The sequence below is a fragment of the Geotrypetes seraphini genome, chromosome 8 (assembly GCF_902459505.1).
Source record: "Geotrypetes seraphini chromosome 8, aGeoSer1.1, whole genome shotgun sequence".
NCBI lineage: Eukaryota > Metazoa > Chordata > Amphibia > Gymnophiona > Dermophiidae > Geotrypetes > Geotrypetes seraphini.
The window spans coordinates 30,161,070-30,178,397 of NC_047091.1; the positions used below are offsets into that span (position 1 = coordinate 30,161,070).

General features: G+C 43.7%; 1 protein-coding gene across 2 annotated transcripts; it reads right to left on the reverse strand.

Annotated features, from left to right (window-relative positions):
- Positions 1-969: 969 nt before the first annotated feature.
- On the reverse strand, positions 970-11,529 carry LOC117365427. 2 transcript variants are annotated; one of them, XM_033955871.1, is made up of 5 exons: positions 11,079-11,529; positions 9,128-9,168; positions 5,751-5,909; positions 4,589-4,759; positions 970-1,896 (listed from the first exon to the last, which is right to left on the reverse strand). In XM_033955871.1, the coding sequence occupies exons 1-5, from the start codon at positions 11,458-11,460 to the stop codon at positions 1,759-1,761; spliced, it is 891 nt and encodes a 296-aa protein (XP_033811762.1). In that variant the 5' UTR covers positions 11,461-11,529; the 3' UTR covers positions 970-1,758. The 2 variants fall into 2 exon arrangements, with proteins under 2 accessions (XP_033811762.1, XP_033811761.1); XM_033955870.1 differs by having other exon boundaries at positions 970-1,899; positions 11,079-11,527.
- Positions 11,530-17,328: the final 5,799 nt, after the last annotated feature.

The following is a 17,328-nucleotide window of genomic DNA, read 5'->3' on the forward strand; positions in this document are numbered from 1 at the left end:
AGCCACCCAAGCCAAGCCATCAAGACGCAGAAGTGGAGCAAGATGAGTCAGGGCCATTGTGGATGTTAAACTTGATTTCTCTCTTTTCAAGTATTTACCTGGTTTGACTTTTTCATATGAAAAAAGAGAAACCCAAGAGAGTTCCACATAGCATGGAATGATCAACATTTTCCTCCTTTATCTGTATCAGAGCCCAAAAATAAGACATAATTGGGAGGGAGTAGCAGGCTAGAAACAAGAGGGCCTTCACAGCCCACCTTCAGCTTTAGGGCTGGTGTGGTGTGGTGGATCCAGGATTTAAAAAAAAAAAAATAAATAGTCACCCCAGTTCACCTTACTGCCAGCCCTACTCAAAATAAAATTGCAGTAGAGTAAGATTCTTAAAATCGTTTTTGACTTGGCGGCCACTGTTAACCTAAGAGCTTTTTAAAGTACTAGAATTCTTGTAACTGTAAACCCAGATTTTAGTTATCTGGATTAGTGTTTACTAAAAGTAAACTATTTTATTTGAACTTTTTTTTTTTTTTTTTTAATGTGCTGAATTGATGGACCAGATCCCCTCTTTGAGGGCAAGAGCAAAAATTATTCCACTACCTCCCTGGAACTCCTGGATTGTAAGGACTCTTGTCAAAGCTGGTCTCCTACTTCATTAACCAAGAAACCCAGAGGTCATTGAATTTATAGGCATCATGATAAAAGCTGCAGTCGAAGGGAGGTTGTGCAGCTCATCCTGCCATTAACCCGTTACTTCAGTCATAATTTCTCCAGACAAAACACCAGCACCAACTCCAGCCTGGCAGAACTTAATTATCCTACAGCAAATGTCCTTCACTAGCCCAGTTTCCAAGTGGAAAGCCCTTGATGAGGTCAACATCAGTTCAGAGCATATTTACTCATGGAATGGACTGCACAGTATTCGCCGATGTCAAAGTCCTGGCAAGGGAAACACTACTGTAAAAAAAGCAGTTAAAAATTTGAGTGCAATTCATTTATTTAAACAAACACAGGATTAAAATGTTCAGTCAAGCTACATGGTAGAAAATTTTCCATAGCTCAAATTTAGTACTTGGAAATCATTGGCTAAATAAATACTTTAAAGTATACAATTTACAAAAGATAGTTTTGTCCTTAAACTTAGATAGAATTCTGACATGGGAACAGACATAATTTACCAACTATATATACACACATACTCCTCTGAAATTTGCAGGGGTTCCCATTCCAGGCACTCCCACGAATACGTTTTTCAGCTGATCAAAGGCAGGAGAGAGCAGCTGGGGTGTCGGCAGGTGCTTAAATTGTTACTTATGAAGCTGGGCACGTTTTCCGACCGCCTCTTCCTTGTACTATAGTCATGGTTGTACCAATCAGTGGCATATCAAAGCAGCTCCTGGATTGGTGTAACCATGACTTTAGTACCAGAAGAGGCAGTCAGAAAATACCGAGTCTGATTTGCGATTCCTACATGCAACAAATTATACTCCAACTGTGAAGCAGCCCAAATATGCTGTACTGGACTATTGCTTCTGTGCCTTCCCCCACCCTTACCTATGATGAAGCCAATCAGCAGCTCAGGATGGCTCTGAAATGCTATTACACCATTGTAACGTTAGGCTTGCTTGTGAAGCCGTTGGCCAACAGATGCATCCAACTGACCTTCTTCCAGTGCTGCTTATTCCATAAAGCATGGAAAGGACCCCACATTTGAAGATCATATTATAGTCCATGTAAAGTGACTGCTGGACCAGTCTGCTTCCATTAAAGGCCTTCCATCTCTACTGGATGTTTCCCTTCATCCTCAGCTTTTGGCTTCTCTTTCTTTTTTCTTCCTTTCTTCTGGTCTTTTGGGTTAGTAGATGCATTTTCCATGGCCTGATCAGTCACAGCAGGCACCACCTTCTAATGTAATAGACCCCGGAGGGGGGGGGGGGGGGGAGGAATCACAAGAGTCAAAGACAGGTTTTTCATTATTTAAAAACATAGTTCTGTGACCCACTTAATATCAAATACTAAAGCCTTAGAAACAAGAAAACAGAGCGAGAAACAGGACAGTCTTAAGAGAACACCTTCCCCCATACCACCTCAGCACCCTGAGGTTTTGGGTTCAAATCCCATGCTGCTCCTTGTGACCCTGGGCAAGTTACTTAATCCCCCCATTGCCCCAGGTACATTACATAGAGTGTGAGCCCACTGGGACAGACAGGGAAAAATGTGAACCACAGGCTATAAGTGGTATATAAATAAAATTAGCTAACCCTCTTCTCCGAGAAGGATAATTTTAAGATTGTCCTGTCACTGCTTCTGTGAAATATTTCTTCCCCCCCCCACCCTTCCATAGGTGTTAATTTGCAAATGCCATAACATAAGCCATTCTACACATACATGTCACTTCAAAAAAAGCTTTAAAATAAAGCACATTTCCAGGCAAAGTTCCTCACAAAACAGAAATATGGCCACCTCAGCCCAGCTGCTATGAATCACTCACAAGTCAACTGTGCTCTGCACAGAACCAACCTATGAAGCAAACACATTGATCCGTTTCCTAATTATAAACAAGTACACAGAGTTCTCAATGTGGAGCATTAATACCCCAGCATCCATCCTGTGGAGCAGTTTTTAGCCATATGAAAACCCATCTTCCACATGAAGTCAATACTTGCCTATTGGCACTGGTTTACATGTGTTCTGGCGTACAGGAGGTTTTACAGGTCCATGGCATCAAGACATCAGTAGAAGAGTCAATATTTACATTAAAATGCCATGTATAGGATCAAATTATGTTTCTGGAACAGCTTGTTTCCATTTCACCAAATATTGGTGGTACTATATTACTTAATTCTATATAATGACGAAGGGGAGAGGAATTCCTTTATTGAAGGTGATTTCGGTTATTGAAGTATTGCGTTCAATTCTGGTCTCCTTATCTCAAGAAAGGTATAGTGGCGCTAGAAAAGGTTCAAAGAAGAGCGACCAAGATGATAAAGGGGATAGAACTCCTCTCATTTGAGGAAAGACTAGAGGTAGGGCTCTTCAGCTTGGAAAAGAGACAGCTGAGGGGAGAAGATTGAAGTCTACAAAATCCTAAGTGGAGTAGAACGGGTACAAGTGGATCGATTTTTCACTCTGTCAAAAATGACAAAGACTAGGGGACACTCGAAGTTACAGTGAAATACTTTTAAAACCAATGGGAGGAAAAATGTTTTCAGAGAATAGTTAAGATCTGGAACATGCTGTCAGAGGATATGGTAACAGCAGTTAATGTAGCTGTTTTTTTTTTGTGGTTTTTTTTAATAAAAAGGTTTAACAAGTTCCTGGAGGAAAAGTCCATAGGTTGCTATTTAGACATGGGAGAAGCCACTGCCTATGGAATGTGGCTTACTCATTGAGATTCTGGAATGTTGTTACTCTTTGGGTTTTGGCCAGGTACTAGGGACCTGGACCGGCCACCATGAGAACGGGCTACTGGGCTTGATGGACCATTGGTCTGACCTAGTAAAGCTATTCTTATGTTCTAAACTAAACTAAGCCTTAAGTTTATATACCGCATCATCTCCACGGAAGTGGAGCTCGACACGGTTTACAAAGCATAAAAATATAGAAGAGAGAGGAGAAGGATTTACAAAAGCATGTTGAAAAAGGGGATGTAAACAGGAGAAGATATGTTATATGCTAGAGAAAATCCAGGTTTTCAGTTGTTTTCGGAAAAGTTGGAGGGAGCCCAGGTTCCGCAGCGGGACAGTGAGATCGTTCCAAAGGCCACCAGACCAATCATACAGGAATTCATGATCCAGCTAAGGCCAAACTAAGGCAACCGGCTCCGGCTTCCTCACTGTTCGTCGACCAAAAAAGCACCTAGCCTTAGAGATCTCTGTTGAAGCCAACAAGACCCTCTGGGGTTAACCCCAGCTCTTGTAAAATCAGACAGAATGCTTCCTGCGAGATGGGGCCATGCTCCTGAATCCAGGAACCTTCGGCCGAGGAAGTCTGCCTGAACATTGTCGACTCCAGCCGCATGGGCTGCTGAGAAAGACAGAAGATGTGCTTCCACTTTGTGGAACGCCGATGATCATTCTGGTACAAGATAGAGGGAGAGATAGCACTAGAGCTCCCTCCAAGATAGGAAGGACTCCCTTCAAGGGTGCATGGGCGCTCTGGCCCAGGGGATTGTCTCCAAGGAGGTTGCCCAAGACCCCAGAACCTGCAGACAAAACCAGGCCGAGAGAGCCTGATGATCCATGAGAAGTCTGATCTGTTGACAAAGGTTCAGTCTACTTGCCTTGAGAAATAACACACGACCCTGTCTGGAGATGAAGAGAAGTCCCCATAACTCCAGAAACTGGAAGGACGCCAAGCGTCTCTTCCTGAACTTGCCAATGCCAACACATGTTGCAAAAACCTTCACTAGAAAGTAGCTCTACTAACATTTTACATGCCCTAAAAAGGAGTTAATTTAAAGCAGACTCCAAACTTAAATTTAACTACATGTCTCATGCAGGACAAATTTCCATGAATGTTTATATACCATGTGGACCTCCACAGCCATAGCAATAAAAGGGCACAATACGAGCTACCTGCAGTTTTCTCTTACCTTCTTTCGCCCGCGCTTGGGCTTCTCAGCTTGATTCACATCTATTGGGTCCACAGGCACAGCATTGCTGACGACCATCTCCTTTTTCTTACGGCCTCGTTTTTTGGCATTTACTCCTTCAGCTGTTCCATCATCTTCATAGTTTCCATTTTCTTTTGAGGTCAAGGTAGACTGAAGAGAGTTTGAGAGTTAACTCTACTCACAAGTTTGTTTACTATTCAAATCGGTTCCACCCATAGACTTAACACCCAACAACAAAAAGAGTCAAAAGCAGCTTAAAAAAGGTACCTATACCTTTACTAAAGCTTTGAGATCATTATGAACTTTAGATTGGTTTAGACAACTAGCTTCTCTATCACACCAAATAGAGCCTTGTGACCTGCTTGAAATTGTTGTGGCACTAGGGTGATCTTAGCAAGAAGTATGCAAGACAGATACAGACTTTCAGGGAGCCTTGTGGCAAGGTGCAACTCATTAATTGAGGGAGGGGAGAGGTGGGTCTGGTATGAGGAAAGACTAAAGAGGATAGGGTTCTTCAGCTTGGAAAAAAAACAGCTGAAGGGAGATATGATTAAGTCTATAAAATCCCTAGTGGAACAGGCACAAATGGATTGCTTTTTTTACTTGATCAAAAATTTAGAAAGAATAGAGGACACTTGACATTACAGGGAAATACTTAACATATAGAATGCAGTATTTTTTCACTCAGAGAAGAGTTAAGCTCTGGCATGTGGTATGAGTGGTCAACAGCTAATTTTATGAAAAAGTTTTGGACAATTTCCTGGAGAAAAAGTCCATAGGCTGATATTGAGAGACATGGGGAAGCCACTGCTTGCCCTGAATCAGTAGCATGGAATGTTGTCACTCGTTGGGGATTCTATATGGAATGTTGCTACTCTTTGAAGGCTCTGAAATCTTGCTTACTTAGATTCTGGAAAGGTTGCTACTAGTTGGATTTTTGCCAGGTACTAGTGTCCTGGATTAACCACTGTGAACACGGGATGCTAGGCTATATGGATAATTGGTCTGACCTAGCAAGACCATTCTTATGTCCTTATGACCATCACTGCCTGCCCTCAATCTAGCATTTTTGATGGGGAGTCATTTGCAGATAGACATCTTGTCAAGGACAATAACGCATCCTATACCACTTGACACCCACCTTCTTTTTTCTACTTTTGAGCGTCACTTCTAGATCTTTCACAAGTTCGGTGTTCAAAGAGGCAAAATCACTTGAATCCATCTCAGTTTTCTTTTTTCGACCTCTTTTCTTTGGTTTTGATTCCTGAAGTACTCCAGGTTCTCTAATGCTCTCTTCTTCCTTTTTAGAAAGCAGAGAAGTTTTGAGAACTTTGATAATCTATTAACACAAAACTGATGTGCCCCAGAGCAAAAAGCAGTCTACTTTCTGGAATGCATCCATCCATGGCCAGGGGAGGCAGATGGACGCCCCAACAGCCATCAATTTTACACCCCTCTTGCAAATCCCAAGTTTGGTGTGGATCGTACAAACATTGATTGAGGGGGAGAGAAAAGGCTAATCTCGTCAACCTACCTTCCCCAAGGAAAGCTTAAGGAAAAATAATCCTCTAAATCATTTAGATGTATGTTACATTGTATGTATTTCTTTCCATTGTTTGCCTTTTAATTTGCTGAATTGTTTTTCTAAATAACTTGCACTGTTTGTATCATGTTCGATTGTTGTGAACTGCCTAGAACTTTCTGGTAATGCGGTATAAAAAAATAAATTAGTATTATCTTGAATGATTAAAATGGTCCAGGAACTTGTCAGGCTACTTAATATATTTTATAACAAGTTAAGGAAGGGTAGTCAAGTACAAAAAGCTCTATTGCTTCCGTTCCCCACAGTGTTAGAAGTATTTCATTCTGACATGGTCATGAAATTATATTTTGGAGGATCAGAGAGCTAAAAAAAAAATAGGCTCCACTTTTTGCTTATAAGACTAAATAACCACAAATATCTTAAATTTTTAGGTCAGGGGTTATCAACCCAATCTAATTTCCAGAAAACCTACAACAAAACATGTATCCACAATGAAATATAAAATCCATTGTGTAGCAATATTGAAAACCAAATATATAATTATATATGTATTTCTACTTTTATTAGTTAAGGGGAGAAGAAAATGATTGTTTTCAAAATATTTTGTATGTTTAAAATTTTCTTGATTTGTTTAAATTCATTGTATTGCACTGTTAATATTTGAAAATCAATAAAGATTTTTTTTTTTTAAACCCCAAACCAAATATAGTGCTTTTGAGAACATCTGCTTTAGACCATCCGGTATATCAATCAGGTCCTCGGGATGCATCTTATGCTTTAGGAGCAGCGGTTCTCAATCCAATCCTCAGGGTACAACCCAGCCAGTCAGATTTTGCTGGATATCTACTATGAATATGCATGAAATAGATTTGCATCGTGTATATTCATTACGGATATCTTCAAAGTCCGGTTGCATAGGCCTGGGATTAGGACTTATTTTTTCACATTCACATTTCAGTTATCCTTAAGCCAGACCCAAAACACCCTCTGGGGTAGGAACTTGACAGCTGAGCACATGTTAAGTAAATGACCCCCATAGAGTGGCAAGCATATTCCATTTTATGTTAATTTAGTCATTCAGCCAAGGGAGCTCAGAACAGTTTACATGAATTTAGTTAGGTACTCAAGCATTTTTCCCTCTCTATCCTGGTGGGTTCATACTATCTAATGTACCTGGGGCAATGGGGGGGATTGGAGCAGTGTGGGTTTGAACCCACAACCTCAGGGTGCTGAGACTGTAGCTCTAACCACTGAACCACTCTAGAAATCAAAATGTAGTAAAAGTGAGCCAAGTATAGGGAAATCAAGCCATTATGACATCACTGATGAGGTTGGCTCTTATTGGTGGAATGAGGCATTATGATGTCACAATACCAGCTCTGGTTATCAGAGGCCGAAACTCTTCACACTATTTAATTTTCTATTCTTTTCTCCCAGGGGAACTCAGAATGGTTTACATGAATTTATTCAGGTACTCAAGCATTTTTTTTCCTGTCACAATCTATCTAATGCACCTGGGGCAATGGGGGGAGTAAGTGACTTGCCCAGAGGAGCAGCGAGGGTTTGAACCCACAACCTCAGAGTGCTGAGGCTGTAGCTTTAACCACTGCGGGTAATAGTGCAAAGCTAACATACTTAAGTCAGAGTATGAACTTAAAGTCAAGTTCTCTGGGGTCACCCCTTTGTGCTTTAAGTACTGCTGAGGCCATAACTTCACTGTGGTCTGTCAGAATGCCGAGAATTACAGTTTTCGCCAACAATAAATCTGGATCACATGGGGAACAGACAACTCCAACCCCACAACATATGACAAAGTGGGCAATGAAGATCAGATATTGATTAGGAGGGAAAAATGCAATAAAGAGACAGGTGGAAGGCTAGGTCTTCTCAGCAGGATCCAAGATGGAACAGAATATTTTTGTGCTAAGAAATAAGAATCTCTTCAAAAACAGAGATCACACCAGATACACTGAAAAACCACCATACTGTCTTCTCCGGGGGGCGGGGAGAGAGATTCTACTGCATTTTGAGCTTCTAGTCACGAAAGTAAACTGGATAGACCATCCACCCTACTGCCGACTAGAAAAACCTGTATGAAAAGCCACAAACTTCATATGGCAGGGCAGTGCTATTAAAAAGGTCAAAGAGGCCAAGTGCCAAGCTAACAAATAATTAGGATGTTGCAGCAAATTTTAGTAAGCTGGCCTATCTGGTGTAGAAGGAAGCAAGAGATGGAATTGTCCAATCAGGGGAGAATTGCAGAGGCTGAACTGCAGAAAAGATCTGGGGGTAGCCATAGGCCCAAAATATTTACTGGTTTTTGTGAAGGTCTGTGTTGAGTCACCCAGGCTAATTTAGCTGCTAGGGGAGCGTGCAAGAAGAGTCAGTCGGTGTTCCTGTCTTCAAACACACAGCACTAACAACCTCACTGCTCTGCACCAGTAGAACCTACTTAAATGCACAATTACATGCCCGCTTTGCACAATCTCATGCCTTCCCAGCACACCCGTTGTAGATCAGTAGCTCCCAACCCCACACTGAAGGCTGGTTTTCTGAATTAAGACAATGGATACGCACAAGATGTTTCCTCCTGAGATTTCAGGCGGGCCATGGCACGCCTTTCTTCTTCTCCAGCCCTCTTCCCTGCTGGCACCCCTTTCTGGTGTCTCAGGACCCATCTGGAGGGCTTATGCGCGAGTGCATGTCATCATGGCAACATCCACACACATCCAAATGCCTCGAGCCTTGGCCACTCGAGAAAGTCTGCAGGACACTGCCCTAGAGGCTCATTCTATAACTTACTTGTACATCAAAGATGCATTTTATGCAGTCAACAGCTTTCCACATTTTGAAAACACTTTCTAGTGCCAGTACAGCCACTTGAGACTTTTCAAAACACCTTTTATAATTATATATTATTGAGCTAGCAAATAAAGTCAGTATCATTTACAGTATAAAGCCAACCCCTAACTTACCTGAATCTGTTTTTCCTTTGTCTTTCCTTCAGAATTTAATCCTACAAAACAAAACCAAAAAAAAATCAGTGCCAGTATATGAGATCATTAATACAGTACAAGTTTTGAAAGCCCCTTATACAAGTCAAGATTTGTTTTTATAATGCATCAGTTTTGCCCATTGAAGATACCGATACATAGATTCTAGTTACTTGGGACACTGTCCCATATATATGAAGTTGCAGATAAGAGTTAAAAGGTACATAGGATGGAAGGATAAGCTTAACTTTGACTTAAGAAGATCAGAAACAAGGGGAGGGGGGCAAGTCACGGAAGAGTTGTTATTTTAACCCTGAAAGCAACTAACAACGTTTGTGGAACTGATCGAGTGGATTCAGCCATGTTCCTTTTCAGCTACTCCAGCTGAATGAAACCGGAGCACGTTTCTAGGGTAGATATAGGAGTCATTGACTTCAAAGTCCCTCCTTGAGGGCCGCAATCCAGTCGGGTTTTCAGGATTTCCCCAATGAATATGCATTGAAAGCAGTGCATGCAAATAGATCTCATGCATATTCATTGGGGAAATCCTGAAAACCCGACTGGATTGCGGCCCTCAAGGAGGGACTTTGAGACCTCTGAAAGTAACTAAGTATCCCTACTCTAGACAAGTAATGCATTGAGGCTATAGCAGTGGTTCCTAATGAATATGCATGAGAGAGATTTGCATATAATGGAAGTGACAGGCATGCAAATCTGCTCCATGCATATTCATTAGGGCTAGCCTAAAAACCCGATTAGCCTGGGGGGGTCTTCTAGGACTAGGTTGGGAACCACTGGGCAATAGTGATCAAAGGCAGGCCAGGATCACTGCCTTGAGTGTGCATTTCTTAATCCCCACCCTGTCTCACCTACACTTTTCCCTCCATATTTGCAGTTTTTGATTATTCAGGTTTTTAGCTTGCTAGCTCCTCCCCCAAATTACATCAGCTTGCATAAAGAAATCACTGATTCCAAGCATTTACAGAGAAAATCACTGATTCCCAGCACTTTCTTCACTGTGTTTTGCCTCTCCTTCAGGAACAGGCCAGGTCTCCCATCATGTTATTTGCAGTTTCACCATATTCACGAAGGTTTAAATAAAAAAAACAGCAATTAACATATGAAAAAGTTATTTGTGGGTTTTTTGTATTTGCGGTTCTGTTAATCCCCTAGCGAATAGGGAGGGAGAAATGTAGTTATATGGAAAGTTACACTACCTTACAATACACTCGCTACAATCAACATTGTAGTATATAAACTGGACAGTCCAGTGGTGTACCTAGGGTATGTGACACCACCCCCACCCCATCAGTAAATGTCCCGTAAGAATAAGGGTCTGGCTGCACACATACACCCACACCCATGTAAAAAAGTATTTTTAGTAATAACCCTTACCGGTTCGATTATTTACCTTCCTTCAACCTGAAAAAAACTGCCAGCCTTGGCAGTGATCAACTGCATCACCCGCGGATCCCCTTCTCGCTTTCCCTCTGCTGCGATTCACCGGGCAGTAGCAGGAAGTTGCGTCATTAGCAGATGCGGAAAGCAAAAAGGGGATCCGCAGGTGACGTAGCTTGATGCAAGGTAAAAAGGGACATCGGATGGAACAAGAAGGCTTGGCTAATGCCTCTATGGCTGGGAACGCCTCCTCCCCTTCCCTCCCTCATAGCTGGCACTTGGGGTGGTCCGCCCCCGCGGTACACCACTGTCAAAGGACAGCCCTAATAAGTAAAGGAACAGAAGAAACTAGAGCAAATGATGACAGCTAAAGACCTGCGGGGTCCAGCCAGTCTACCCAACAATTTCAGGCAAGATCAGAAGCATTCAAAAGAGTTTTCAAAGCCAGACATAGATAACACCTAATAAAATGAAGCTTTTAAGAGTCGAGTTGGACTATAAACCTAGCATTATTATCAGTGAAGGAGCCACAAACCAGAACGTTGTTCCTGCAACGGGCCATGGCCGTCGGTCTCCTCCAGTAGGGCATTTTGAGCAGGTACCTTGCCGTCACAGGCCTCTACCCCAAGGGCTGAGGCAGGGGAAATCATGTAGGTCTTCCTTCTGTCCCAAAAAATCTGCTCATTGGGAGGAATAATGTACGTCCTCCGTCTTATGTTATCGTTAGCCTCTTCGTCTGTACAGCTGGGCTCTGGAGCTCGAGTTGGGCTACTCGGCTCCATAACTTGACTGTTGGCCACTTGTAGATGATCGTCGCTTTCGCCATACAGAAATGTTGGCGCTCTAACCAATTGGCCACTAAGTAAGCCAACCGTTTGCTCTCTAGCTTGAAGAGCCTTCTTCTTCCTGGGAGGCATTATTCAACTGCAAGGTCTTCTTCCTCCACAAGACCAACCAAGTTGGCGCTCCCGCCTTTGTCTGATTTATTGATAATTTCAAAAGTACCGAATCAAATTAAAGCATCGTCAGTTGTGGAATTTGGAGGGGGGGCGGGGTTGGCAATTAGTTCTTGTACCCTAAGGCTTGGTATGTGGTGCAAATGAAAGACCCACCCTTGAACAACACTACTGGAAGGCTATATCCGGGTTACTCTACACAGCTGGTAGGTTAGTTGGGTGTAGATTAGAACAACGATTCTTTATTGGGGGGGGGGGGGAGTTCTTCAATTTCTTTTCATTTAGTGCGAATCATTTAATTTTGGATCCTTTCCCACGTTTTATTTCTTTTTGCATTGACTGCCAGCAGTCCTTGGTGACCCTTCGTTAGTGGTCATCACTTTCATGCCGGTGGGACACACGTTTCCAATTGCCAGACAAGATCAGCTCAAGGATTAGGAGCACTTTGTCTCGGCTTCCCGGGTTAAATGAATTTAAAAAGCATCATTTCAAGACTGGACCCTGCAGGGACAGAAAAAGGAGGAAGAACTGGTACCTGGTCATTACAACTGAAACGTATATAGTGTAGTGAAGTTAATTCTTGCCACAATGAATATCCCTAGCATGCAGTCAAGGATTTAAGTTCCCTATTGAGGCAGATCAGTTTGTGAGAGGTGGCGAGTCTTTTCCCTCCTTTTTATATTCAGTTTTAACTCTGCGGTGAATGAAAAAGTTAAAAGGTCTCCATGGCCTTAGCAGCACTAGGATTCTTATATTTCCCGGAACAGGATCTAAGCCTCCCAGAAGCTCAGCCAGGTTAACATCTTTGGATTATGCTTAAGTTGGGCAAAGGCAAGGTTTCGCGGTCCACTAAGATCCCAGACATGTGATATACTGTATGGCCCCTAACACAGATATTGTAGGGAAGGGGTAAAAAGGACCTGACGGACCTCGCGGATCTAAACCCGCACGTCCTTAAAAAATCTGAGGTCCGTGCCACTTGTAGTTTCTGGCTCTGACAGACCTCGGTGACAATTTAGCGCTGACGGATCCGTCTCAGCATAGGGAGGGGAAAGTATTAGGATCCGTCAGCGCTAAAATGTCACCGAGGTCTGTCAGAGCCAGAGACTAAAATCATTCCCCTTAATGAAGTTTTGCAGAAAATCTCTCCTGCAAAAGATACCAGTGGCGGGGACCCGGTCCAGGCTCTATAAACATTCAATTATTGCCAGCAAAGTAGCGGCGCCACTTTTTAGTCTCTGGCTCTGACAGACCTCGGTGACATTTTAGCGCTGACGGATCCTAATACTTTTCCCTCCCTATGCTGAGGTGGATCGGTCAGCGCTAAATTGTCATCGAGGTCTGTCAGAGCCAGAAACTAACTACAAGTGGCACGGACCTCAGATTTTTAAGGACGTGCGGTTTTAGATCCGCCAGGTCCGTAAGGTCTGTGTTTTACCCCTTCCCAATATTTAACTTCAATCCCACCCTGTCCCTCAAAAAGTTTGATTGATTCACTAGATCAGGGGTGGCCAACCTACGGCCCCGTGAAGTATTTTGTGCGGCCCCGGTCAAGGGCGATGCAGTGTTTTCCTCTGTTGCCCCAGGGTGTTTACCGTCTTGCCGGCTCCCTCCTCCATCTTGCTGCAGCGTTTGCGCGGCCACAGAAACATTTTTTTGGGGCCCAGTGCAGTCCAGGGAAGCCAAAAGGTTGGACTCCCCTGCATTAGATAATAAGTAGGATATTGTGCTTAATATGTGAGGAAGCAACTCGCATTAAACTATACTATATTTTGTGGTGTTTAATCCATATAATTCCGTTATATACATGATGCGATGTTAGTATATTGCAGGCATTTGGGACTACTGGTGGTGTGTTGTTTTATTTTTTTTTTTTTTGCATGGGTTCCAAACAGACACTCTACCACCTCCCCTGACTCTCCTCATCTTTGTCTCTTACATTTGTATTATTAAACAGGTTGCAAGATGGATGGAAATTCAGAATTATTGATTCCAGGGGGGGGGGGGGGGATGCAGGTATCATCCTTCCACATAGTAACAACTCGTTGTTCAAGAGAAGAGTTCATGCAAAATTCAACAAAGTTGGTTAAAAAGAAATCCAAAGGGAGTTGGTACACATAGTTTTCCCCCCTCAGATCCTAGGGAAGGGAAATCCATGTTTAATTTATGAAGTGCAGCGTTCTATCTAGGTACATATCAGATTCTCAGCTCAAAGGTGAGCCTTATTATCTGTTTTCATGTCAAAGTTTAAAAAAAATATATAGATGGATGGATACACAGAGATGTAGCACTGATGTCATATAGAACCGTGAACGCTACAGCAGAGACTAGAAGCTGCTGATAAAGGAAGCCCAAGAGCCCATCTCGACGGGCATAAATGATGTGGGGTGGGGAGTTCCGCATGCGTGTTTGGCCGCGGGCTCGTGCTGGGTGCAGAGCCGCACCAATGGCTGGCGGGGACTTTCCCGCTGAAGAGAGAGAGAGCGCGATTGGGTGGCCGTGGCCATGTGGGGGGGTGGGTATAAGGGCCGGGACCTCGGAGGACTCGGGGGTTTACCTGGTCCTCCGGGGTGGCTTTTCCCGCCCACCCTCCCTTTACGCTCATCGGGCAAGCCCCTTCTCTTCCACTGCCAACTCCAGATTCCGTCCCTTCTTTCTTGCGGCGCCGTATGCCTGGAACAGGCTGCCTGAATCGATACGCCGTGCTCCGTCCCTGGCAGTGTTCAAATCCAAGCTAAAGGCCCACTTCTTTGAAACTGCTTTCAACTCTTAACTTCCCCTCACTGCTGTCAGATACCTCGACCCACTATAAGCTCCCCAACCCTGAAATGTCTTGTCTAAATTAGATTGTAAGCTCTTCTGAGCAGGGACTGTCTATTGTAAAGGCTCCTTTGCATTACACTCTATAGAAATTCAACTCTTAACACCCCCCTCACCGCTGTCCGATACCTCGACCCACTATAAGCTCCCCAACCTTGAAATGTCCTACATTAGATTGTAAGCTCTTCTGTGCAGGGACTGTCTATTGTATGTTAAAATGTACAGCGCTGTAGAAATAATAAATAGTAGTGGGTAGGGTAGGGATCAGGAGTTGAATCCCGAGCTGTTGGGCTCATCGGGGGGGGGGGGAAATGAGCTGTGGGCCGGTGGGGGGGAGCCAAGCCCAGGGGTCGGTGACCCTGGAGAATGGAGAATGTGGGGGACATACCATCTCTCGGATCCTTGCTGCCCTGGTTGGGGGTAGGCTATGTTTTGATTTTATTGTAGCTCGGGATAATTGTTATATTGTTTTGTTTGAATTGCTAACACCAATAAACAGGGTTGCGGCTAACTTTCCACCAACAAGTGTCTGTTGTATTATGATAGGAAGTTCGGAGTTGGGGCGAAGGGAGGGGAGGGAGAAGCACAGCGGGCCTATTCCAATCCCACTGTTAAAAATACAGCCAACCCTCTTTTCAAAAGCTGTGCAACTGATGCACCAACCGTTAAGGAAAGGGAAGACTGGATAAGCTGCGCCCAAAAGTATAACCATTTTTGAAGAAGGCAAGCATGGTGGCCAACACTGCATCTAAGCAGAGGGGTTGCCTAACGGCTAGTGCAGTAGGGCTGAAAACCTGGGGAACTGGATTCAATTCTCACCGTATCTACTTGGGACCTTGATCAAGTTGGCCAGTCCTCCATTGCCCCAGGTAAGCCCTGAAGAGACAAAGTACCTGCATGGTATATCAAGGGGCTCATTTTCAAAATTCTTAGACATGCAAAGTACCATAGGCTACTGTGGTCTTTTGTGTGTCTAAGTACTTTGAAAATAAACCCCCAGATTTATGACGCTGACTGTTCAAGTTGACCATGCCTGGGTTAGAAGGCCTATTTGTACTCTATGCTTCACACACGATGTGACGTTTGCCCAATCAATTGTGTGTCAGTTGGATCAAGATTCACGCAATAGGGTTGGTCTAGTAGATGTAGGGGCTTGTTTTTCGGATTTCCCCATTGCGTTCCCTACGAAAAGCAAAGCTGCAACTTTCTGCATGCAGTAGGGTAAACCCAGGACTGGATAAACCCTGCTGGGGAACATAAGAACAAAAGAATAGCTTTACTGGGTCAGACCAATGGTCCATCAAGCCCAGTAGCCTGTTCTCACGGTGGCCAATCCAGGTCACTAGTACCTGGCCAAACCCCAAGGAGTAGCAACATTCCAGCATCCCAAAGAGTAACAAAAGATTCTAGAAACTCCCAAAGTATCAAAATTCTACACAGAATCTCAAAGAATAGCAAGATTCCAGAACCCCAAAAAGTGGCAACATTCTAGAATCCCAAGGAGTAGCAACATTCCATGCTACCGATCCAGAGCAAACAGTGGCTTCCCCCATGTCTTTCTCAATAACAGACTATGGGCTTTTCCTCCAGGAACTTGTCCAAACCCTTCTTAAAACCAGCTACACTATCCGCTCTTACCACAATCTCTGGCAACGCGTTCCCCAGAGCTTAACTATTCTCTGGTTTTAAAAGTATTTCCCTGTAACTTCAAGTGTCCCCTAGTCTTTGTAATTTTTTATGGAGTGAAAAATCGATCCGCTGTACACGTTCTACTCCAAACTCCGGGAAGTTGATTTGCAAATGGATCTCATAACATAACAAAAACATTTGCTGTTAACCGTCAATTAAGAAAAACTGGACATCTAGTAGTTAATTAGAGCATTAGAACATAAGAACATAAGCAATGCCTCCGCTGGGTCAGACCTGAGGTCCATCGTGCCCAGCAGTCCGCTCACGCGGAGGCCCAACAGGTTCAGGACCTGTGCAGTAATCCTCTATCTATACCCCTCTATCTTCTTTTCCAACAGGAAATTGTCCAATCCTTTCTTGAACCCCAGTACCATTCTCTGTCCTATTACTCCCTCTGGAAGCGCATTCCAGGTGTCCACCACTCGTTGGGTAAAGAAGAACTTCCTAGCATTCGTTTTGAATCTGTCCCCTTTCAACTTTTCCGAGTGCCCTCTTGTTCTTTTATTATTCGAAAGTTTGAAGAATCTGTCCCTCTCTACTCTCTCTATGCCCTTCATGATCTTGTAAGTCTCTATCATATCCCCTCTAAGTCTCCTCTTCTCCAAGGAAAAGAGTCCCAGTTTCTCCAATCTATCAGCGTGTGAAAGGTTTTCCATACCTTTTATCAGACACGTCGCTCTCCTCTGAACCCTCTCGAGTAACGCCATGTCCTTCTTAAGGTACGGCGACCAATATTGGACGCAGTACTCCAGATGCGGACTCACCATCGCGCATTACAATGGCAGGATAACTTCTTTCGTTCTGGTTGTAATACCCTTCTTGATTATGCCTAGCATTCTGTTTGCCTTCTTAGCGGCTGCTGCGCACTGTGCCGTCGGCTTCATTGTCATATCCACCATTACCCCCAAGTCCCTTTCTTGGGTACTCTCATTCAATAACATCCCTCCCATTGTATAGCTGTACCTCAGGTTTCTGCTTCCCACATGTAGTACTTTACATTTCTCAATGTTGAACTTCATCTGCCATCTCGTTGCCCATTCCCCCTGTTTGTTCAAGTCCCTTTGTAATTCTTCGCAGTCCTCTTTAGTCTGAGTTCTACTAAATAGTTTGGTGTCGTCCGCAAATTTTATTATCTCGCACTTCGTCCCTGTTTCTAGATCATTTATAAATATATTAAATAGCAGCGGTCCAAGCACCGAGCCCTGCGGAACACCACTCATGACCCTCCTCCAGTCTGAGTAGTGGCCCTTCACTCCTACCCTCTGTTTCCTACCCGCCAACCAATTCCTGATCCATCTATGTACGTCTCCTTCCACCCCA

What these genes read in the sequence shown, in the direction of transcription:
- LOC117365427 (XM_033955870.1), bottom strand. Translation starts at nt 11,460, where the DNA reads ATGCCTCCCAGGAAGAAGAAGGCTCTTCAAGCTAGAGAGCAAACGGTT. An exon ending in GTTGCAGGAACAACGTTCTG is followed by an intron (nt 9,169 to 11,078) that starts GTTTGTGGCTCC and finishes TTTGTTTTGTAG; the next exon opens with GATTAAATTCTGAAGGAAAG. An exon ending in CAAAGGAAAAACAGATTCAG is followed by an intron (nt 5,910 to 9,127) that starts GTAAGTTAGGGG and finishes CTTTCTAAAAAG; the next exon opens with GAAGAAGAGAGCATTAGAGA.